At 37.8% G+C, this 23,921-nt stretch overlaps 1 protein-coding gene across 1 annotated transcript; it reads right to left on the bottom strand.

Moving 5' to 3' along the window:
- Positions 1-5,310: 5,310 nt before the first annotated feature.
- Positions 5,311-22,560, bottom strand: LOC129803964 (cytosolic carboxypeptidase-like protein 5). The gene is made up of 7 exons (XM_055850866.1): positions 22,270-22,560; positions 21,205-22,207; positions 16,868-17,010; positions 11,124-11,589; positions 10,816-11,017; positions 6,589-6,774; positions 5,311-6,267 (listed from the first exon to the last, which is right to left on the bottom strand). The coding sequence occupies exons 1-7, from the start codon at positions 22,364-22,366 to the stop codon at positions 5,524-5,526; spliced, it is 2,841 nt and encodes a 946-aa protein (XP_055706841.1). The 5' UTR covers positions 22,367-22,560; the 3' UTR covers positions 5,311-5,523.
- Positions 22,561-23,921: the final 1,361 nt, after the last annotated feature.

Genomic DNA, 23,921 nt, shown 5'->3' with positions numbered 1-23,921 from the left:
ACAATTATCTCGAATTGTTTTTCAAGAGGTTAACGATCCCAAGCATTCCTCAAAGCTTTGTAGAGGTTTCCTTCTTGAGAAAGAGAAACGCAGGGTCCTAAACTACATGCATTAGCCACACCAGTCACCCGGTTGTAGCCTCATTGCAATTCTCTGGGATTTTCTCGACCAGACGGTTCGAGAGAAGGCGCCGACATCAGTTCCAATCTTGGTGGAAACACTTCAGGATATGTGGACAGAGTTCCGTCTGACATTTTATAGAAATTGATTAACAGGATGCCCCGAATCTGTGAGGCGCTTATCAAAGTTAAAGGAGAATTTTTCGAGGAGAACTGAATTTGATGATTTTATTTATATTAGGTGAGATTCTTAACAATCTCACCTACTATAATCCTAACAAAATTTCATGTCGTCCGATCGACCTCAAATTTGGCCAAAATGTGTTTCGCCACTTCCTGATTCCGAATATATATGTGGCTAAGTTACGTTCCCGGCCGGCCGGCCGGCCGGCCGCTCTTTGGAGCTTAATAGCTCCTAAACTAAAAAAGATATCGACTTGCGGTTTTCGGCAAAGGTTATATATCGGGTGAAAATTGCAACTTGGTGCATAGACCCCCCACCCCCCACCCCTCCTTCCGCCATTTTGAAGACCCCCCTTTTTTGTTTTCTCAATAGCTCCGCCCCTATGGCATTCAGCGGACTCAAATTTTAGTATGTTATAGCTGGGCCTTAGAGCTTTCCATCAATCTTAAGGTCCCCCGACCCCCCTGACCCGAGCTATAAGGGTCCAAAAAAATTTCTTAAAATGGCCATAACTCCGGTTCTAATTGTCAGAATTTAAAAAGTGAGGGCTTTTTGGAAAGCTCTCGTGAAATGCCACTTCCCCTTCTAACGACGCAAGTTCATAAAACCACCGCTAGGGGCGCTTTTTTTAAAAAGAAAATTTTTAAATCTTAAAAGTTAAATAACTCAAAAATTCCATTGTGCATCGGGCTGAAAATTTAGTATGTTGTAGCCGTTGATTATACCTATCAAACAAAAACAAACCTTAAGTCGATCTAAAACCCCTGACCCGAGCTATAAGGGGTCAAAGTTCGAACATTGACCGGCCTCTATCTCCGGTTCTAATTAACATAGCGACCTAAATTTTACCTTTTTGGTTTCGTCTCGATGAGCACTTTCAGAAGGAAGTTCAAAAAATCACCACAGGTGGCGCTGCGATAGCGTCAAAATTCATCGAAATTCAAAGTAATTTTTCTCAAAAACGGCATTGTGCAAGTTAACCAAATTTTACTATGTTGTAGTCCAGTCTAGGACGTTTCCAAAATGGTGCAAATGTGCGCTGTGGTTAAAACGGAACCGGAGATATGAGGGGTCAAAGTTCACGAAATTCAAAAAATCATATCTCCGGTTCTGTGTGACCGATTTTGATGAGTGAGGACTTAAACGAAAGATCTCACCAAATGCTACAACTTTCTAGAATATTTGAACTTCGTGGGACCAACACCAGGGGCGCCACAGTCGAAAAACCAATTTCAATATCACATAACTTCAATTATATCAACTGTCGCTGAACCGATTTTGATGATTACTTCGACATAATTGTAGAGAATATTTGTCTCTATATTTCGTCCATACATCATTTTTCGATCACATAATGCGATCTGTCCGATTTTGTCGTTTAAGTGTGAAAAAATTGATTTTTCCCATAATAACGCTTTGAAACCACTCAGATGCCAATTTGACTACTTTTTCTCGACCAAGACACTTAAAATAGGGTTTTAAATAGAAAGTCTCACAAAATACAACAATTCTTTGATATAGTTGAAGTTCATCAAATGAACACTTGGGGCGCTCTGGTCGAAAAAACGAGTTCAGAAACAAACAACCTCGATTATCTCGGTTTCTGATTAATCGATGAGATCAAGTTCTACGGCAAAATTATAGAAAATATTATTGTCTACATTTCACCCATATATCACTTTTCTGTCACTCCATCCAAATCTTTGATATTTTGGTTTAAACACAAAATTTGTATAATTTCACGAATTTGATTCAAGATAACTGAATGGCGTCTCCCAACTTCAGCTCTAAAACGAATTTGCATGCATTCCGAGTTAGCTCACATTAAGAATCTCACCTACATAAGCCGGTTAGGTTTATCTGTCCCTTTACTAAATGGTATTTAGCTTATATTAAATGATTATTAAAAGATTAGATCAGTTTTAGAATGTGGGGCTACTTTTGCATTTTTGTCCAAAAAGCTAATTTTTGACTGATCCTCAAATTATAAATTTTTTAGCCCAGGTAAGGTAAAGTGCCCTCAATTCGACCGGTAAACTTATTTATTCAATTTTTTTATATTTGAACCAATATTTGGCATATAATCTGACATTAATAGGTCAATTATTCCATAAATTAATACGAATCAGTGAGAATTTTATAGAAATTCACCATTAAAGCATTCAAATATTAACCACCGGTCGAGTCGAGGAACCGCTCGACTCGAAGGCACTTTACCTTATTTTCTCATATTTTGTTTAAAACTGTTCTTAGGTTTATATATGAAACTATTTCAGTCAATAGAACTGGATATTACAGCGTTTTCCCTGTCCAAACCAGGTGTATTTAAACTTACGAAGGATGTATTTAAAGTTTTGAACGTACGTGGATAATTGTTAGATAAAAAAAGTACTATTAATATTTCTAGCAATATTGCCATTTAGATGTGCGATTTGTGAAATAGATTTTTTTAGGATGTTTGCATCAGTTTTGACTCAATTACAAAAATGTCTTTAAAAAGTCAGCTAAACCCTTTTCCTTTAGGTTTTAGTTACATATTTAACATCAGTTGAGCTTCAGTGTATCAAGTGAAACAATATTTGGTATCTTCAGTTTAAAATTTCGCCTGGAAAACTGGTGGCAATTAGTACGCCAAAAGTGGCTATATCTACCCAGGCCGGGGCACGTGTAGCCAATGTGTCATACTTTTTCATTGTCCCCATTGTCCTCTCTATCACTCTTCTCCTCAAAATCCTTTGTTTGTCGTTGGTCATTTCCATTTCTATAGAATGATTTGCAGGGGTCATGGACAGGGGGTTGCTTGCAGGGGATCGCTTTCAAGGGACCGTTTTCAGGGAGTTGTTTGCAGGAGGTCGTTTGAAGGAGCCGTTTACATGGGGTCGTTTGCAGGTGGTTGTTTGTTGAAGGTCGTTTTCAGAGGATCATTTGCGGAGGATCATAAGAAGTCGCTTGAAGAACATCATTTTCAGCGGATTGTTTGCAGGGAGTCGTTTTCAGAAAGCTGTTTGCAGGTGGTCGTTTGCAGAGAGTCATGTACAGGAGCTTGTTCGGAGAGGATCGTGTACAGGGGGTCGTGTGCAGGAGATCGTATTAAGAGTGCCATTTACGGACGGGTCCTGAGTCAGGCCAAGACCAGTAATTGGTTGTAGCGTCGGATAAGTAAGTAAGTATTTACGGATGGTCTTCGCAGGAGGTCGTTTACAGGAGGTTGTTTGAAGAGGGTCGTTTATAGAAGGCCGTTTTTACGCGAGTCGTTTGAAGATCATTTAGAGGGGCCGTTTTCAGCGATTCGATTGCATGGGGTCGTTTGCAGGTGGTTGTTTATAGAGGGTCATGTACAGAAGGTCGTTTGCAGGAGTCGTTTTCAGGGAGCCGTTTGCGGGGGATCATGCACAGGGGTCGTTTGCAGATGTCATTTACAGGGGGCTATTTGAAAGGGGTAGTTTGCAGGGGGTCGTTTGCAGATGGTCCTTTTCAAGGGTCGTTTTTAAGGGGACGTTTGCAGTGGTCGTTTACAGGCGGCCGTTAATAGGTTGTTATAGGTGGTCGTTTGTAGGAGATCCTTTATTGGGGACCGTTTTCGGTGAGTCGTTTGAAGAAGATCGTTACAGAGAACTGTTTTCAGCGAGTCGCTTGCATGGGGTCGTTTGCAGGTAGTCCTTTGTAGAGGGTCGTTAGCAAGAGGTCGTTTACAGAGGGACAGGAAGTCGTTTGCAGGGGTCGTTTTCAGGAGGTCGTTTGCGGGGGATCATGTACAGGGGGACGTTTGAGGAAAGTCGTTTACAGGGGCCATTTTCAGAGAGTCGTTTTCAGAAGGCCGTTTACAGGTGGTTGTTTGCAGGAGGTCGTTTATAGGGAGCCGTTTTCAGCGAGTCGTTTATTTACAGGGGGTCGTTTATAGGAACCCGTTTTTAGCGAGTCATTCGAAGAAAATCGTTTACATAGAAATGTTTTCAGCAAGTTATTTGCATGGGGTCGTGTGCAGATGGTCCTTTGCAGGAGGTTGTTTTCAAGAGGTCGTTGTCAAAGGGCCGTTTACATGTGGTCGTTTGAAGGAGGTCGTTTTATAGTGGGCCGATTTCAGCGAGTCGTTTGAGCCATTTTAAAGGAATCGTTTACATGAGGTCGTTTCCATGTGGTCCTTTACAGGAGGTCGTTTTCACAGAGTGGTTTTCAAGGGATCATTTGCAAGAGGTCATTTACAGAGTATCAGGTCGTTTGCGGGGGATCATGTCGGTCGTTTGCAGAGGGCTCTTTGCAGGGGTAGTTTACAGGGGGCTGTTTGCATAGGGTCGTTTCCAGGGGCCGTTTTCAGGAGGTGCTATACAGGGGGTCGTTTGAAGATAGTCATTTTCAGAATGCCATATGCAGTGGATGAAAAGTTAAAAAGGCTCTAGAACGCGTATTTCCCAATTTAATAAAGCCTTGTATGGACTCATTAGAAAGGTCTTGGAATTTTTCATAAGTCTGAATCAGTTCCAATCGGTTATGAACCGATAATAAACCGATAAATCTTTAAAATCAATTGTGAATCTTTGAAGAAACTTTGCGAAACAAGATAGGTCTACGCTCTTCTCCACAGATTGGAACAATAAGGAATTTAGTTGATTTTACGAAATTACTCATAAATTGATTGCTACGAAACGAAGTTAATGACTTCAATAGACCGCGGTCCTTAGTTGGTTTTGCTACCAGGAAGATGAAGATCGCTATTGAAGGAGTAATAAATGTAGCTCCATCCTCCACTACAACTCCCATTCGAGTCAGCTCATAAAACAGAGGGCAAATTTTTGAAACTCTCACTCGCCCCCGCGAGCTCTTTAGTGGCCGAGAGAAATCCATTCGCACACCCCGCAGATTCTTGATCACCAGCAACGAATACTTTATGTTATAAAGAAGTCGTTACAGAAGGATTTGAATCTACGGAGTATCACATCTCTCAGAAGCCAAATCAGGCTTACCATTCAGCCCCAAGCTCCAATAATCGAAACAACAAAAACAACCTTCTTTCAATTCACGTGTTTAATTTTATTAAAATATTCAAGATGTCAACATAATTTACAGTCAATATGGTGTAATGAGAAAAAAATCTGTATCTTTGCAATAAAAAAAGAAAAAAAAAACAACGACGTTTCGTCCATTTGCAGGGGAGAAGAAAAAATATATATAAGTGTATATAGAAAATATCTCTGAGGATGTAAAATTGCACCATTTTTTCTTTTAATGCCAAACGGTCTTAACGCGGCACTTCTTTCTCTTGATATTGGGCTCCGTCTTGAGCGATCGCTTCATCTTCAGTGGCGATGCCGTAGCCACCTTCTGGAGCCTCTTGCCCGTTCCGGGAACTTTTGAGGCACCTGACACTGATGTGGCAGTATTGGCGCTCGTCGACGGCAGCACCGTGAAGGTATGGGTCTTCTTCAGCTTCTGCAGAAACGGTGGTTTTTCATGTGAACACGAAGGTTTAGGATGATTGTCATCCTTGGAACAGTCACTACTCTTTGTCGTCGGTGGCAGAAACAGTGGCTCTCCAGCTGAGGCTGTGGGGAAAAAATTGGGCAGAGACGATGCAGACGACAGACTGATTGGCAACGTCTCTTCCTTCTCCAATTTCGTCGAACCACCAGCAATTTTCTTCCTCTTTGGCGGAATCTGCGGATGGGTCTCCTTAGCCACTCCCTTCACCATTGTCACCTTCTTCCCAAATGCCGGTCCAGGATTACTTCCTGGAGTCGATGTTGATGCACTTGAGGTGGCCTTAGCACCACCTCCAAAGACTTTTCGCTGATTCTTCAGCAAATTCATCCGATTTCCACCACGAGACATCACCAGACTCACACTGGCTCGCGTCTCCCAATTCTGCAGATTGCAGTATGCCTTGTTCTCCTTTGAGATCTCAAGAGTCGGCGGAGGATTCAACAGTCCACTCCTCTTAATCACTTTTGTCTTCCTCCCTCCGCTCGCCTACAACAAACATCTCAATTAACAACATCCACTTCCTCCACAGCCAAAAGGAAGCTCCCAGAACACCAAGCTGCGCCCACACAAAGTAAAAGCAAAAACTAAGGAAGAACATTGTTTTCCCACAACCAGGACGTGAAGTAGAGAGAGAGAGAGAGCAAGAAAGAGCAACAAAATAAAGGAAGCCAAGAAAAGGACGCAAAAGCAAATTTTAGAGAGCAATCCCCCGCGGATAGTAGAGCAACTTTCATTTTAAATACGCTTCTCGTAAATTGTTCCCGCCTTAGGCTCCATCCCAACCAGTTTAACAGCCTTTTTTCTCACCTTGCCACCTCCGCCGCCGGAACTACCCGAACTGGTGGAGTGCGATGACTTGGCGAAGCTCTTATCAATCTCCAGACGAATAGCATTTCGCAGTCCCTGGAGGGATCTGTAGTCCGAATTAGCGAGGCGGGAGAGAGGATTTGAGCCGGTCAGATCCAAGATTGAGGGACCCAAAGCACGCCCAATCTGAAAAGAAATTATTGAAGGAACTCATCAGGAAGATTCTCAAGGCTCTTGTTCAGGCCAGAGGAAAGAAGAGGAAAGAAGGATATCTTTTTTTGGGGTGCCGTCCAAAACCTGAAAGCCAAGATCCTGAAAAGTCAAAATCCCGAACGCCAAAATCCCGAAAACCAAAATCCCCAAGAGACAAAATTCCAGATAGACAAAATCGTGAATAGACCAAAATTCCGAATTTCAAAATCCCGAAAGCCAAAATTCCGAAAACCGAAAACCCAGAAAGTTAAAATTCCAAAGAGACAAAATTCCAAGGAGACAAAATACCGAATAGGACAAAACTCCGAATTTCAAAATCCCGAAAAAGCAAAAACAGGAAGCCAAAATCCGGAATGGTCAAAATCCTTAAAGTGTTAAAATTGCATGAACGTGTGGAATAAATTCTCAAAACCTAGAAAATTTGCCTTAGCCTCCAGGAAGCGCCGATGCAATCATGTCAGTAGCTATGATGCTTTTTGTAATTCCGATTTTTTTTTATCTTTTCGGGATTTTGGCCTTTTCATAGTCAGAGCTCATTCGGGATTTTGACTTTTGAGATTTTGGCGTTCGGAATTTTGGCTTTTCGGAATTTTAATCCATTTGCGATTTTGGCTATTCGAATTCCGACCCATTCAAGATTTCGAATTTTTATTCGGGATCCCTCGTTTTCATAAACTGAAAATCATAAATTCATGTAAAAGATAAAAATGAATTTAATTTCAAAAAATTGTTTAATACAGCAGGCTCTCCCAAATTCGGGCATTTGGGACCGAAATGTCATACGAATTAGACAGAAATTCGGGCGACAAACTTTTTGAAATGCAACGATTTTTTATTCATATGCATACACATATTGAGTTTACACACTCATATTATAACGTAAATTGCATGAAAATCCCTCAATAATGCAAAATCACATCAAAACTAAGACAAACCATGCCAAATTTGAGCATATTTGATTCATTTGATAATTATAATCAAACTTGAAAAATGTCAACAAACTTTTTTCAAATTTAACTGCTGTCCGAATTAAAAAGTATCCCGATCTTAAAAGAGCCGAATTAGCGAGAGTCTACTGTATGAGAAAAATAAATTGTAATTGAAAAATTATTCAAATAGATTTTTTTTAATAGAAGACAAGAGCTAGAGGATATAGATTCTAAGACAGGACCTTCCTTTTCGATATAAAATGTTTATGTCGATGTCACATAAAACTGCATAAATGATTAATTCATACGATTAGTCGAAAATCGATTTTTCGATTAATCGGACCTTCGATTAAATCGGATGAAATTGGTTGTAGTACAGTAGAATCTCGCTCAATCGGCTCTTTTTCAATCGGGCGACAAATTTTGTTGACAATTTTCACGCTTAATTATGAAGCTAATTCGCTCAAATTCGCTATAGTTCTTCCTATTTTATCGTGATTCTTTATAATTGAGCGCTTTTTGTGGAATTTACAAAGGCTTTGATGCTCAATTCTATCGCTAAACCGGATGACATTTCGTCCCATATTGCCGATTGAGAGAGAGTCTACTGTACTCAACGAGAACTTTCCAAAACACCAAAATTTTTCGAATTCCAATAATTAGAACTGGAGATATCGCCAATCGAAAATTCAATTTTTGACTCCTTCTAGCTCAGGTCAGGGGGGGGGTCGGGGGACCTTAAGTTCGGTATTGATCAAAAGCTACTAGGCCCAACTATAACATACTAAAATTTGAGCCCAATCGATGGCATAGGAGCTGAATTATTGAGAAAACAAAATTTGGTGGTATTCCAAAATGGCGAAAGGGGGTGGGGGGATGGATCTGACATCACCTATTTCTAGCCGCCCATCGACATTTAACCTTTGCCGAAAACCGCTTGTCGATATCTCTTTCCGTTCTCTCACTAGAAGTGGTTATACGACGGACGGACGGGACGGGATGTCCACGAAAATCGATTTTTGGCGCATATGATATTCGTGATCTATGAGTGTCAAAACGTGTAAATCCAAAATTTGGGTCCGATCTAACGAGGTCGGATTTCACCCGTGACCACAAAAAGCTGAGATTGCCTCAGCTCGAAAAATCCGTATAGGGTAATTTGTCTAAAGCGAGACAGTTTGGAAAGTTGGACAAAACAGTGTGGAATGTGAGACACCTCCTTAATAACTTGACAATAAATCAATTAAATATGTCAATTTTCGGTAAAAAGATTATTAAGCCTAATTTTGTGATTATTTGAGAAGTTAAAAATGCAAAAGTCGTTATTAAACAATCAAAAGGTGACTTGCAAGAAGAATTTAAAAAATGTATTGCATGCGTGATATTCATAACCTTGACACGGTAGTTGTAATTTTCTCTGTTTCTTATGGAAATTGCTAGGAAAATATCAAAGTGTTCTGTTTGATTATTCGGCATAATTTGTGAAATATTGTTAAGTCCGCAGTGAAAATCGAAGGACATACATCCATTTAGAAGGTGAATAAAAAATATTTGTGAAATATTACATTTAAAAAGGATAGAAAAGTGATTTAATTTCGCATTGCTTTCAAAATAATTTCTATGAAATCTTGGACACGTTGATTTTGTGAATGAATTTGGTGGTTTTATGCAGTGAAACCATGTTAACAAGAACGACAAAGATCCTTAAGTATTCGGAGAAATTGTTACAACAGCAGTTAGCAGCTGATAAGGAGAAAATCTCCTGGAAAAGGCTGCAAGGATTTTCAGATTCCGAAGACCACTTTTTCTGACAGAATGGATAGTAAATATCGCAAAAAAACACCTGGAGAAAGGCAAATAGGAGCTTCTAAAGAACTCCCAAAGCAAGTGGAAAAGTACTTGGGCGGATGGGAAATTGAAATGTGCTAAAAAATTGCATCCGCTTTAAAGGCCTCTACACATTGGGAGCAATTTTCAAAAAAGAAATGCTCTTTTGAAGGAAATTATCTGCATTTCTATAGACGTCAAAATTCTGTCAAAAATGCAATTTTTGACAAAAACTGTTCAAAAATTGACAGAACCTCTTTTTAGTTGGACGTTCAGGAAGTTCCTGGTAATTAGCGTTCCTCAAGTGTTACCCGGACATAAAGGAGGGATTAGCATAACCACCCAATGTGCATGTATACAGAGAAAACCCTAACATTTGATTTTCTAATCGTATAATATTTTGTCATTAATATCACTATGCCCAATTTTCCAAAAATTTTTGTCCCGCTTTCCAAAATTTTGTTTATCTTTTAAAAATGCGTTGTTTTTTAATTTGATGGAATATTCCAATTATCGTAAGTGTGCCAAATTCCGGCCAGCTTGCAATTCCGGCCACCTTTTTCGTTTCTCGAATTTTCATGAATTTTTAGTTTTTACATACTCTAGAGATTATACAATGCAAAAGAATAACAAAAAATGTAGCTTCGGCAAACGAGATGACGTGAAAAAGACATTTGAAGAATACCCGAAGGGCAAGGAACTATGAGAATAAAGGTGGCCGAAATAGGGCACTAAAGCTATGTCTACATTTTTATTCATTTTAAAATCTATTAAGAATGATTTTAAAGTAAATAAAGACGATAAACTGTCTACAAGGTTCTAAGCAACACTCCTTAAGTAGAAGGAATGAAAAAATCAATTTCTATTGAATATATTACATTTCAAACTTAAGACTTTGGCGCTTGCATGCAGCTATGCCGAAATTTGGCACACTTACCCTAATTGGTTGAAATATCTATTAAAAACTGTTAAGATTCTGTTAGAATATTTCACAAGCAATCTCATGATGCAAAGAAAATGAAAAAAATATATATTTATTCGGCTTAAAAATGCCTTTGAAATTGAACTTTTTCTTAGGTGTCTCCCTTTCCACAATCCACCCTAAATAAACCAAAATTTGTTTTTTTTTCTAAAAATTCTTTCTCATTTCAAATTAAAAAAAATCTATTCAATTCTTTTAGAAACTACCCCAAAATACTTTAAAAATAATCAATTTTAAATAAAAAAAAAATAGAAATATAATTTGCGTTTTACTTACTTCTTCGAAAATGGCTGGAGTGTACTTGGGAGGAACTAGATTCACAACTTTCGAGGCTGATTCCTTGCCTCGAGGCGGCAGAATATTCACACATTTTCCCGTGTTGTAGTTGCATTCGAGGGTGTAGCTCTTGATGAGTCCTGTCATTTTGTACACTGAAACCCTTCCAGATCCCTCCTTGGAGAGCCCATCGCGTTTTCCTCTGCAAAGAAACCAAACACAAACAAAATCTTCGTGACTATCGCTCCCAGACACAAAAAAAGAAAACAGCACAAGGATTTTGCTGGCAAAAGAAAGCGCCCACTAACTTGTGATACATATTCCTCTCGGAGAAATTGCACGCATCAAAGTGAAAATGGTGGCAGTTCATGCTCATCAATCGCGGCAGAAGCATGCACTCAATGGCCTCGGCCGAATTGGCCATGTGATTGCCATACATGAAGACACCCTTCTTACTGGCGTGCCCATGGAGATCAATGTAGAGGAACATGTTGCTGTTATCGGTGGTTTTATCCTCAGACTCCGAACTGAAGTCTTTGCTAATTCCACGAGATTTCACCTCCTTCCGATTATTCGTCATCCCAGATGGATTTTTCCTCACCGGAGGAACTTTGTTCTGACTGATTGGCGCCAGCTGGAAGGGCTTTTTGGGCCCAATGGCTTTTGCCGAAGGTGGAGGAGACTTTTCCAAACTCGCAGGTGGCTTTTTCTCAATAATCACTTCAGGTCTAGGGATATTTTCAACAATTACAGGTTTCGGTGATGTTTCAATTTCTGGAAAGAAATAATTTCAACCTGGAATGAATTTAAGGTCAAGTATCCCCTAACAGGCCATACCCTATTTTTTGTCAAAGTAAATATCTAAAATTACTAAATTGATGCATGCATATCGCACTTCTGCGATTTGAATGGCATTTAAAGAAGTTTTTTTTTATTTTTAAATTATGAAAGTAATTTCCGTTTTTTTAGATTTTCCAAACCCTTGTTTGCTGTATTAGTAGTGTTTTTAGGGTTTCCTCCAAGAGATTAGTAAAAGAGTGATATTTTTGCATAAGTAGGCGCTGCAAACAACTCATATAATGATAATAAAATGATAAACAAAAAATCAGTCTCTTCTAATAATATTTACTTTAAAAGTGTGGCAAAGCGTCCGAGGCTTTGCGAGCTGCTCAAACTCTCGAGAAGGAGCTCTGCCTAATGTTTATTTTCGCAAATTATTCTGGTGCATATAAAATTATTGTCGAATTAAATTTGTCTATAAATCACCACAAAATCATCTTGAAGTTCAATTTTGTTCCAGAAGAGTATTTCAAAAAATCATAACATTTTAATTAATTCATTGACCAGATCGAGTGAAAATTAGGCATTTGACCTTGAATAATTCAAGATGGCGATTTTTCCGGTGATAGGTGTCTAAGGACGAATTGTTCAGCTGGACTACCCCCAAAACATATCCAAAGGGGTGGCTAAGCGTCCCAGGCTTTGCGAAATGCTCGAAATCGTGACTTAGATGCTATACCGCAAAAGTACTTTCGCATCATTTATCGTTTACCGTTTCTCAACCGATTTGAATCGATTAATAAACCTCTTAAAACATCCCCCAAAATAGTTTTAATTTTAAAAGTAATAGGATTGATTTTCAAATAAATTTTTTTTATCGATTATGAACCGGTTCATTACTGATTCAAAACCGATTGGAACCGGCTTAGTTTTGTCGGAAATTCCAAGACCTTTCCAACGACCCCAAACATGACCCCATTTGCTTGATAAATGCGCACTCTAGTGTCTTCTTAACTTTTGACCTTGAAAAACCGTTATTAGGAATGATTCAACGGTATTTTCGTATATGGACGAAATGTCCGCCAACATGTCCAAAAATGAAAAAATCGCACGACGCGTTTTCGAGCAATCCCAAAAAAAACATGGTTTTGGAGGGGAAGGGGAGTGGTGGGGGGAAAATGAGGGGCATGTTAACGATGCTTGGGTCGACTTATGGGGGGGTCCCCCGAAGGTCCCAAGTCGCTATCTCTAACCGTTTGCCCTCTAGAGATGATGTCGGCCGGACGGACAGACGGACAAACAGCGTGACGCGTGACGACATTTCTCAGAAATCGTCTGAAACGTGAAGGTTTGTTGAGAAAAGTGGTGTCTGGGGGGTGGAAGGTGAAAATTTGGGGGGGATGAAAAAATCGAGGGATTTATATACTGCTCTCTCTGTAGAGTTCGAGCAGTAAAATGAGCGAAATCGCCAGGGCCAATTTTGAGAAAATTAAAAAAAAAACTCATTTTTGACCTATTTTTGGAGGATGGGGAACGCATGAAAGGGGAGGGGGAAAACTAAAGAGGTTAGGTTCGCGATAATGTCATTTGAGGAGAGGTCATCGAAGACAGGAAGTTGATATCTCTTACCGTTTGAATTTTATATGGGTTTGAAGACTATGAAAAAACGCGAAAAACAGTATTTTAAAATAGAGCCATTACCGTTACTTTACCGATCCATAACCGATTATGACTGATGCAGTCGGGTTCAGAATTAAAAGAGCTTTCCAAGAAGTCTAAATTTAACCAAATCCGTTGAAAAGTAGGCCCTCCAGGATGGTTAACTTTTGAACTTGAATAATTCAAGATGGCGATTTTTCTGGTGATAGATGGCAAAGGACAAAATGTTCAGCTGGACTATCTCCAAAACATTTCTAAAAATCATTGAAATCGGAAGGGCCAATTTTTTGTAGTGTTAGAAAAACCTCATTTTTGACCTATTTTAGGGGGATAGGGAACGCATGAAGGGGGAGGGGGGAACTAAAGAGGTTGGGTTTGAGATAATGTAATTTGAGGAGGGGTCATCAAAGACCGGAAGTTGATATCTCTTACCGTTTAAATTTTATATGGGTCAAAAGACTGAAAAAGTGCGAAAAACAGTATTTTTAAAATAAATATATTACCGTTACTTCCCCGATCCATCACCGATTGTGACCGATGCAGTCGGGTTCAGAATTAAAAGATCTTTCAAAAATGTCCAAATTTGTCCAAATACGTTGAAAATTAGGCCCTCCAGGGTGGTTGACCTTTGACCTTGAATAATTCAAAATGGCGATTTTTCCGGTGATAGGTGTCAAAGGATGAAATGTTTAGCTAGGCTTCCTCCAAAACATTTCCAAAAATGAACGAAATCGCCTGGGCCAATTTAAAGTTAAGTCAAAAAATCATGTTTTTGAAGGAGATAGAAACGGTGGGGATGATTTGGATAAGTTGGTTTGCTAGAGCATGTTGACTTGTGGAAGGGGGGATCAACCGAATACCGGAAGTCGACATCTGTTATCGTTTGGAAGCCAAGATAGTGAGAAGTTGTAGAAAAAAGTGGATTGTGGAGTTCAAACAGTTGAAAATGTTATTGGATTAATCTACACAAAAAAATATTTCGTGAAATTTTTCGTAAATGTTTGTGAATTCGTATTGGGAAGTTACGAAAAAGTCGTAAATCATATAATTCACAAAAAAAGTTCGTATAAGTTTGTAATTTTTCACAAACATTGCTCGTACGTAACATATCTATTTGCCAAGCATCTTTTGTTCCTTTACAAACATTTCTTCATACATTTTTGTTTGTCTGACCAAACTTTATGAACAAATGACAAAATCTTACGAACATTTTTCTAAGTGTTTACGAACATTTATTAACAAATATTTGTAAAAGAACAAAGAATTCACGTCAACTTATCATTGTTACGAAAAAACTTTGTAAAAAAATTTACGAACTTTTTATTAGGTTATACGATTTACGAGTATTTCGTAAGTTTCCAGTACGAATTCACAAACATTTACGAACGATTTCACAGTTTCACGAGATATATTTTTCTGTATATGCAATATGTCGCATTTGTGAAAAAATCTCAATAAATCCTTCGAAATTTTAGTAGGTGGGAAAATCTAAGAGAAATGCAAAAAACGGTTTATTTCAGATATCGATCTTCGCACTAGCCACATATTTTTGTCACCTCTGGCAATACATGGATACCCTGAAGATAAAACGAAATGTTCTTGGACCAAAACCAGTCATATTACCCATTTTCCATTTCTTCAAAACTTTACATTTCTTATTTAAGAAATGAGTTAGTCATTTACATTTCGTTTATCGACACCTTTGACCAAAAAACCCACCATTTTGAATCTTCGAACGTATAAGATTATAATTTATGAATCAAATTATATAGGGGAAGTGCTTATAATTTTGGACAGTCTGCATATAAGCATCGATATCCTAAGTTTGAAGTGCCATATTTTCAATACTAATTGATTTTTCTTGTTACTCTCTTTTCAGAAGGATTGTTTAGAAAATTGGCAAGCTATTTATCATCTCATTTTTACTAAAATTAGTTTTAATACGTTTAAAAATGAATTGATATGTAGAGGTGAATTTGACTCTTATTTTGGACAACTTGGTTATTAATTTTTACAACTTGTCTGTAAATTTGGACAGATAATCCGCCTCAATAGGATGCCCATTGTTCTTCATTTTATGAACCAATCTTATCAAGTCCTCTTCCTGGTTATGTAAGGGAAACGTGGAATGTCACAAGAAGCCCAGAAACTTTCCATATCATTCATTAAAGTGAGTTGACTTCGGTACTCCAAGTACGTGCGGATTCGCTCATTCCCTGCCCTTTCCGGGAGCCTTTCAAGGCATTTCTCACTGCATCTCTTTCGTAGAGACGATGCTCCTTCATTTCTCCAGGCATTTGTCCAACCTAGTCATCACAAAAGCTAAAACTTCACGAAATTTCGTGAGAAAAACACCTGTCCAAAATAAGAATCATCACCTCACTGGTGAATGTCTTAAAAAAATTCCCATTTTTCACACGAAAAATATAATTCACAAGGCAAATCTCACTTCAGGTCAAATGTACAAATCATCAGTAACGTGAATCAACACAATGTTCAATGAATATTCAATAATATCACTCAAAAACAGCGAACAAACTTTGTTAGTACTTCACCAAAACTAAATAAGACTGAAGTAAGCCACGAAGTTCTGTCATATTTCTCGTAAGCAATTGCTCACACTGAATTTTCAACAAAGCAATTTCAACTCAAATCATATTCAAATTTTAACGTATTTAGTGTTAAAATCTTCCAAAAAGAACAAATATTTAGATAGAATTCATTATTCATCAAATATTGGAATAAAAATCCATCATTTTAATCAATTTATTTTTAGTGTCCAATGTTATCCTCAAAGTGTCCAAAATAAGAAACTGGACAAAATTAGAAGCATTTCCCCTATATCAGTGGCAGCCAAAATCCCGAAAGCCAAAATCCCGAATGTTCAAAATCCTAATTAAGAATTCGGGATTTTGACGTTCGGGATTTTGACCGGGACCCGCCTGATATATAGTAAGGTGGGGTAACTTGATCGTTTTCCGAAGAGTGCTGTTGCTGTAGTGACTATATTACGAAAATAAAAATAAAAATATTATTTTAAGTGGATTAGTCATTAACGATCCAGATAGCGAAGCGCCCGGATTAGCACACTTGACTGTAATCAGTAGTAAATCGGTAAGCTTCCAAGATAATTCACACAAAACTATTTCTCGTGAGGTCGAGCATTTCTAAAAGCTGGGATGCTTTACCATCTCTTTTCTTTAATTTTCCTTACCATTTTCAATAAAATGTATTGAAAAGTTATTTATTAATGAATAAAATGAAATTGAACGAAAATAATTTCACCCCAAAGGAAGCTTCAATCCTAAAAATTCCAGGTTGATATGAGAAAACTCCTTTTTAATAAAATCTGCCCAGAATTTTGTGTTTTGTTTGAAAAAAAAAGAAACTAAAAACAGGAAGGTGACAATCCCATCGAAAGTACATTGTCATTGGGGAATCTAAATTGAGTGGCGCTCAAAATAGTCACCGAGATCAAAAGATCCCACCAGACATGGCAAAAGTCCATGTAGAGTAAATGCCTGAGTGAAACGTCGCGGCGCGATGCATTCCTCGAATGCCCCCGAGGCGTCTGCTGCCGATAAATAGAGGAAAACGAAATTGTGGGACTCACCTCGCTCCGAAGCCTCTGGTGATGGTTCATGGGATGTGACACTGTCGGAATTGCTGGTGGTATTTTGCTGGCTGTCGTCGAAGGTGGCAGGCACTATTTCTGGCTCCTCGCATTCTGCCTTGTCGCAGCCATAGTGGTAGAACCTGCCGATGGGATTGTGGGTCAGTGGGATACCCTTGAGTTTTTCCTTGCTTTATTTAAAGGTTTCATTGTTTGTCCAGCTTAATTCGGATTATTTTCTTCTCATCCCATCTGGGATCTTACGTCACGACGATGCCAGAAACACATTAACACAGATCTTTTTAAGCTATGATATCATGGCTCTTTACTCCCTCTATTTATCTAGCAACTTAATTTGCAATGCTAGGTAATGGCCTTTAAAAAACAATTAAGATTTTATAAAACAATTTTCTTTTTCAATTAAAGCTGTATAATTTTCACTAACTTTTGTATTAAGTGAAATTTTTAACAATGTCACCTAATGTGTAACTACGGTAACTACCAAAATTCGGCATAGTTGCATGAAAGTGCCAGTTTGAAGTTTAAAATGTAATATTTTTAATACAAATGGATTTTCTTAGTTACTTCTTTTTAAGCAGTGTTGCTTGGAACGTTTTAGATGATCCTTCGTCTTTGTTTTCTCTAAAATCATTTTTAAAATATTTTAAAATTAATACAAATATAGACATAGCTTTGGGGATATTTTGGCCATCTTAATTTGCTCTTCCGGAAATTTTTCAAAATCTTTTTTTCATTATCTCGTTCGTAGAAGCGACATATTTTGTTAGTTTTTTCATTGTATAATCTTTAAAATATGAAAAAATTAAAAATTCATGGAAATTTTAGGAAAAAAAGTGGCCGAAATAACAAGATGTCCGAAATTTGGTACAGTTCCCCTACTAAACCTAACAAAATATCGTGATCTCCAACCGTGCTCACACTCTGACAAAATGTTTTTCGCCACTTCTTGATCACGATTATATGGGGGCAAAAAACTTTTCCGACCATTCGCCTGTCCGTTCGGTCGCACTTTGGAGATTAATAACTTCCAAAGCTTCCAAACAAGGAAAAATATCGACTTACGCTTTTCGGCAAAGGTTATATATATATTTATGGTGAATGACTTAGTGCATTGACTCCCCACTCCTCCTTCCAGCATTTTGAAGACCCCCCTTTTCTCTTTTCTCAATAGTTTAACGCCTATGGTATCGATCGGGCTCGAATATCAGTATGATATAGCTGTGCTTTAGTGTTTTTATATTAAAAAAACAAACTTAAGGCCCCGACACCTTTGACCTCAGCCTGAAGGGGTCATTTTTTTCATAAAATTGCTTTAGCTCCAGTTTAAAAACAAAATTTTCCAATTTTCTGAGTTTTTTGGCCTTAGTTATTTAGCCCTGGCCCCTGGCCCTATGACATGGATTTGTGTGAAATTTTATTATGTTATAACTGAACTGTAGGTACATATATCACACAAAAAAAAACATAAGTCCCTTGGACACCCCTGACTCGAGCTCTAAGGGGTCAAAGTTGAAAAATTGTCTGGCCTGTAACTTCGCTTTCAGTTAACATTTTCAACATTAACCCTTTAAGGACGATTGGGTCACTGGTGACCCAAAAATGATTATTTTCCTACAGCCATCCAAAGTTATGTCTTGCGCTAAAAAGTTAGAAAAAATTATTTTTTCTGATCCTCAATTTTTGACCCTCTCGTCTTTAAAGGGTTAACCACTAGTGGCGCTGCGATAGCGTAAAAATTCAAAGTCATTTTTCTCAAAAAAGTCATCACAAAATTTGATAAAATTCTGCATTGTTGTAGTGAACTTTCCAAAAAGTGGAATGGGTTCGCAATGATTACAATAGAACCCGAGATATGAGGCGTTAAATTTCACGAAATTCAAACCGCCATATCTCCGGTTCTATTTGACCGATTTTGATGAGTGGGAGCTGAAACGAAAGATCTCACAAAATGCTACAACTTTCTGGAATATTTGAACTTCGTGGGACTAACGCTAGGGGCGTCTTAGTTGAGAAACAAATTTCCATAACAAATTACCTCTATACCCGATTAACCGATTTTGATGACTTCTTCGGCATAATATAGAGGCCATTTATATCTAGGGGAGACTGGCGCAAAATTTGCCAAAACGGATATTTTATTTTTTCACAAGTTATCAGTGAATCTGAATGATTTCTATTTAGCATATTCTTATAGGAAATTTACCGCTCTACAACTTTGCCAAAGTTATTTTCCTCCAGCTCAAAAGGAAATGCGCTTTTAGAGCCATTTTCCAAAAGATGATTTTGTGGAAATTCTCAAAACAGCTGGGGCAAATTTTGTCAAATGTGGGGTATTTTTTTTTGTCATTTTCTTTCGTTTTGTTACGGGTTCTCGTGAATCAAAGAAATATTCAATTAAGAAATTTTGATAGAAAATTTATTCCTTTATAACTTTATGCAGACCACTTTTTAATATTTAAACCAGAAATGTGTTTTTCAAATTCTTTTCCAAACTCTGTTTTTGGCAAGAATTGGGAGAGTTGAACTGAACGAAGTTTGCAGTTTGCCGAGTAAATGTCACATAGCGAGGAAGAAAGGTGGAGGTGGAGGAGAGTGTTTTGTGTTTATTCAGCGCCAACGGTTCATGAGTATTCCTAATTTATCGCGTAAAATAAAATTGCATACACTTAGGGGAATTTCAAAAATGATTTTATAAAATTAGCACCCAATAGTAGATAATTTATAAGAAATTCTTTCAGTCCGTTTTCTATCATTCCTGTACCTAAAATAAGTTTTCAAATAAAGGTCTTACAAAATTCAACAATTCTCTGACATACTGAGGGTCCCGGGATTATGCATATTTTCGGGACCAAAGAAAATCACGCGGAATGGCTGATATGCTATGATATGGCTATATGCATAGGGGAAAGCACGCTACCTTCGGACGATTTATGCTTCGCACAAATCATTTTCTTTTTTCAATGTGTTATAAATGAATTTGGCCCATTATAATATTATATTTTAATTAGCTAGTCCAATGTCTCAAATTTTCAGAAAAGAACTATGGATAAAATCCATAAGGAACATTGTATTGCGCTTTTAAGTCATTGATGATGAAATAAATATCTATCTATCTATCTATCATAGAGAAAAAAATTAATTGTCCGAAGCTTGAGTCGTTCAAAGGTAGCGCGCTTTCCCCTACAGAAAATTTGCATACCATCAGGAGATATTTCAAATAAACTACAGAAACGCCCTAAAATATGCAAAATATAATATTCGCGCCAACTTTTTGGGTCAGCGTCACCTGTTCATAAGAATTTGATTTCAAATTTACCGCCCCCAAAAAATTGCATACATTTAGGGGTATTTAAAAAATGCTTTCACAAATTAGCTCCTGATGGTAGGCAATGATACATAGGTATGTTTGCATAAGCCCATTTATGCATAATTCCGGGACTCCCTGTAGTGGAAGTTTATCATATGGACACAATTAAGGGACGCTATGATCAAAACACAAGATAAAAAAAAACAAAAATTTCTCGGTTTAAGAGTTACGGATAAAATTAAGTTCTTGGGCAAAATTATAGATGACATTCCGGACTTCAGCTCCAAATCAAATTTGAATGCAATCCAAGTTTGCTCATAATGAAAATCTCACCCAGAATAAACTGATTTAGGTTTATCTGTGCATTTCTATTTCTATCGGACTATTTTTTCACAACAATTCGGATACCAATTTCGCAGAAATTGTGGAAAATTAGGGTAAGTGTGCAAAATTCCGGCCAGCTTGCAATTTCGGCCACCTTTTTTGTTCCTCGAATTTCCATGAACTTTTAGATTTTACGTACTCTAGAGATTATACAATGCAAAAGAATAACAAAAAATGTAGCTTCGACAAACGAAATGACGTGAAAAAGACATTTGAAGAATTCCCGAAGGGCAAGGAACTATGAGAATGAAGGTGGCCGAAATAAGGCACCAAAGCAATTTATGTCAGCTATGTCTATATTTTTATTTATTTTAAAATGATTAAGAATGATTTTAGAGTAAATAAAGACGGTAAACTCTTTACAAGGTTTCAAGCAATACTCTTACAAAAGAAAGAATAAAAAAAATCAATTTGTATTAAAAATATTATAATTCAAACTTGAGACTTTGACGCTTGCATGCAACTATGTCGAAATTTGGCACACTTACCCTATGTCATGTTCTATGTTAATGTGTTTCCACCTTTTCTCAAATTTACTTCGTACCTCGAATAATTTCATTTAAATAACGAAAATGTTTGAAATAGTTTGAGCTATGTAAGTAAAGAAAATTAGATTTTCACGTACCTGATCAACTTCCGGACAGCATAGATCGAGGGATGGGTTTCCGGATTGGGATTGAGATAGACTCTGTTGAGATTATGTCCCAGGGTATCTGATCGATACAAACCATTGTAGACACCATCAGGATTGAGAAATGGCACAATTTTGAACACATAGAGGCGCCTCAAAGTGGCCGCAATTGAACTCTTGCGGTCCAGCAGGAGGCTGAGGAAGCCATTGAGAACAAAACTCGCGGGAGTCTCTCCGGGATGTACCCGCGACGACACAAAAATTACCTTCTTATTGCGAAAAGTATGACAACGATGCCTAATCTTTTCCGGGAATAGATTCTCGAGTCTCTGCTCGCGCTCATCACAGATACCGTGGTAGGAGGAAATTGTGATGAGATCTACTCGGCGCTTCTCCACGGAATACGTCAGCAATTCGCGATAGAAATAGATTTCGGACTTGAATTCGTCCTCATTGAGCTGCTGAGGATCGACATCTGGAGTGGCACAGGCACTCTCCAGCTCTTTCATTTTCTTGGCCACACTGACATCCTCAGCTTTACTGGTGCCAGCCACTCCTTCCAGCTGTTTCACTTTCAACTCAAACTGACGCTTCCGGAAGCGCCTGTCCAGGCGTGTCAGGTAGTTCTGGAGCTCAGTATATGTATAGGGATAAGTGAAGGCATAAAAGAACTCCTGGTCAACATCCTCGCCTCCTCGATGGAGGAAGGACACAATAAAATTATCATCTTCAACAGAATAATTGGGTTTATCTTTAACCCTCTCCCATTTCCCATTGACTCCCACTTTTACCACAGGATGCATTCCCTGACTGTACAGCTTTGCCTGCCTATTGAGATTCATCACATTGAACTTCACCACGTCCTGGGGCCTTCCCCCACGGACACTGAAAAAGAACCATGTCCTGTTGGAGTTCTCATACTGAGTCCCACCACAATCTGGACATGTCCAGAGGTTGAATTCAGCCGAGGGACTGTTGCCATCAGGGGGTGGAGGTTCTGTAAGGGTAATCCCCATCAGCTACTCCCTGAAAAAACCAGCCCACCTTTGTTTTCCTCACCATTCTCCTCGGGCGCCTTCACCACTTGCACCTTCCCCAAGTTTCCCGAGTCAAAAGAGGAATTGAAGGTGTAGCCCCCACATATGAACTTGTTCATTGCAGCACTGAAATACCCTCTGCCCGATGCACTTTGATTTGGGCCTTTTTGTTAAGGATTCATGAAGAATTTGAGCAATTTTCGAGGGACACTGGCAAAAATAAAAACTTTTCTCACTGAAAAATTGGCATACACTGCCCTCTCGCGGAAATAGACTGAAAGCTTGGAGGACTTTCACTCGCCCCAAACCCAGCGGACATCAAGAAGAATTTTGTTTTCAGTACGAATATGTTTGCTGCGAGGGGGTAAGCAAATTTAAACATTTTGGTATTTTCAAATAAATTACGCATGCATTTTATTTTTCCACATTTACAGACATTATAACTGCAGATTTAAAAGATAAAATATTAGAAAAAATTTCTAATAAAAATGTTTTAAAAAATCACTTATACTTGAGATAAAAATTAAAAAGAAAAATCATTTTTAGAAAAAACTTTGTTAGAAATAATTTTAGTTCACGTCAGACAACCACGTCTTTCCTAAAAAATTGTAACATTTTAAGATTTAAAAATTTTAAATATTTTCACTTACATGACGACATAACCTAAACAATTCCCTTTTATTAAACCAATAAAATTTTCGTCTTGGTTGTTTCTATGCAAAATAGATTAAAATTCAAAAACATTTTTGTTCCATCATACACAATGTAAAATATACAGTAGGGTCATTCTATTCTACACTCAGTTCTTCCTTATCCGGCTGATAGGGGTCAAAATAACATTTAAGCTTTTTGAATCTGCATGGTCAACGATTTTAATATACAGTAAGTTCCTCAAATTTGAAGAATATTTTTTTTAAAAAATGTAACGGAATTTATGTAAGATTCACTTTTCCTAAATTAAGGAAAATAATTTTAGAGAATTTTATCAATGGAATTTGTTGTTAAATAGGTGGAATTTGTTGAGGAAATTAATATAATACGACAATATTGAGGAAACACCAGAGAAAAATAGTTCTAATTCAGACTCCATGCAAAATTTCTTTTACTACCTGATATTTTACAAATACGAAACACAATCTTTCATTTGTCAATTTGAATTTAACCATCATTCTAATTTGAGAAATTTAGATTTGAGGGGACTCTACTGTAACTATTTTATTATTTATAAAGTACTCTCACTTATCCGCGCAAATAGAATGAGCAGGACAAAAATTACACACGGATTACGATTGTTACGCCCCAGCGAGCATAGTCAGTTCCAAAATCAGCGATTTCAGTATATTTCTGCTGAATCGATCAGAAAAAAATATGCCGACAGGTCAGCAATTTTCGAACAAAACGTGCTAACTAAATATATGGATGACACTGCATGTGAATGCCGTTTAAAGGTTTGTAAAATTCAGCTGACAACTCATACGTTTTCAGCTAAAAGCTAAACTATAATTAGTGCTCTCCGGAATATCAAACCGTTTTAAATCCAACAATATTTTTGTTTACATTTCAAATTTGTGGAATGGATTCTATCCTGCCCTGACCAAATAGCCACCCCCCTGAATATGCGTAAGTTTCAAAAAAGTCAGAGTGAAAAAGAGTCTTTTCGAAAGAAACTTATGT

The sequence above is a fragment of the Phlebotomus papatasi genome, chromosome 2 (assembly GCF_024763615.1).
Source record: "Phlebotomus papatasi isolate M1 chromosome 2, Ppap_2.1, whole genome shotgun sequence".
Taxonomy (NCBI): Eukaryota; Metazoa; Arthropoda; class Insecta; order Diptera; family Psychodidae; genus Phlebotomus; species Phlebotomus papatasi.
This window is presented reverse-complemented; position numbering and strand designations above follow the sequence as displayed.

Coding starts and splice junctions, on each gene's coding strand:
- LOC129803964 (XM_055850866.1), bottom strand. CDS start 22,366: ATGAACAAGTTCATATGTGGGGGCTACACCTTCAATTCCTCTTTTGAC. Junction 22,208..22,269: donor GAAGGCGCCCGAGGAGAATG/GTGAGGAAAACA, acceptor TTACCCTTACAG/AACCTCCACCCCCTGATGGC. Junction 17,011..21,204: donor GCTGTCCGGAAGTTGATCAG/GTACGTGAAAAT, acceptor TCCCATCGGCAG/GTTCTACCACTATGGCTGCG.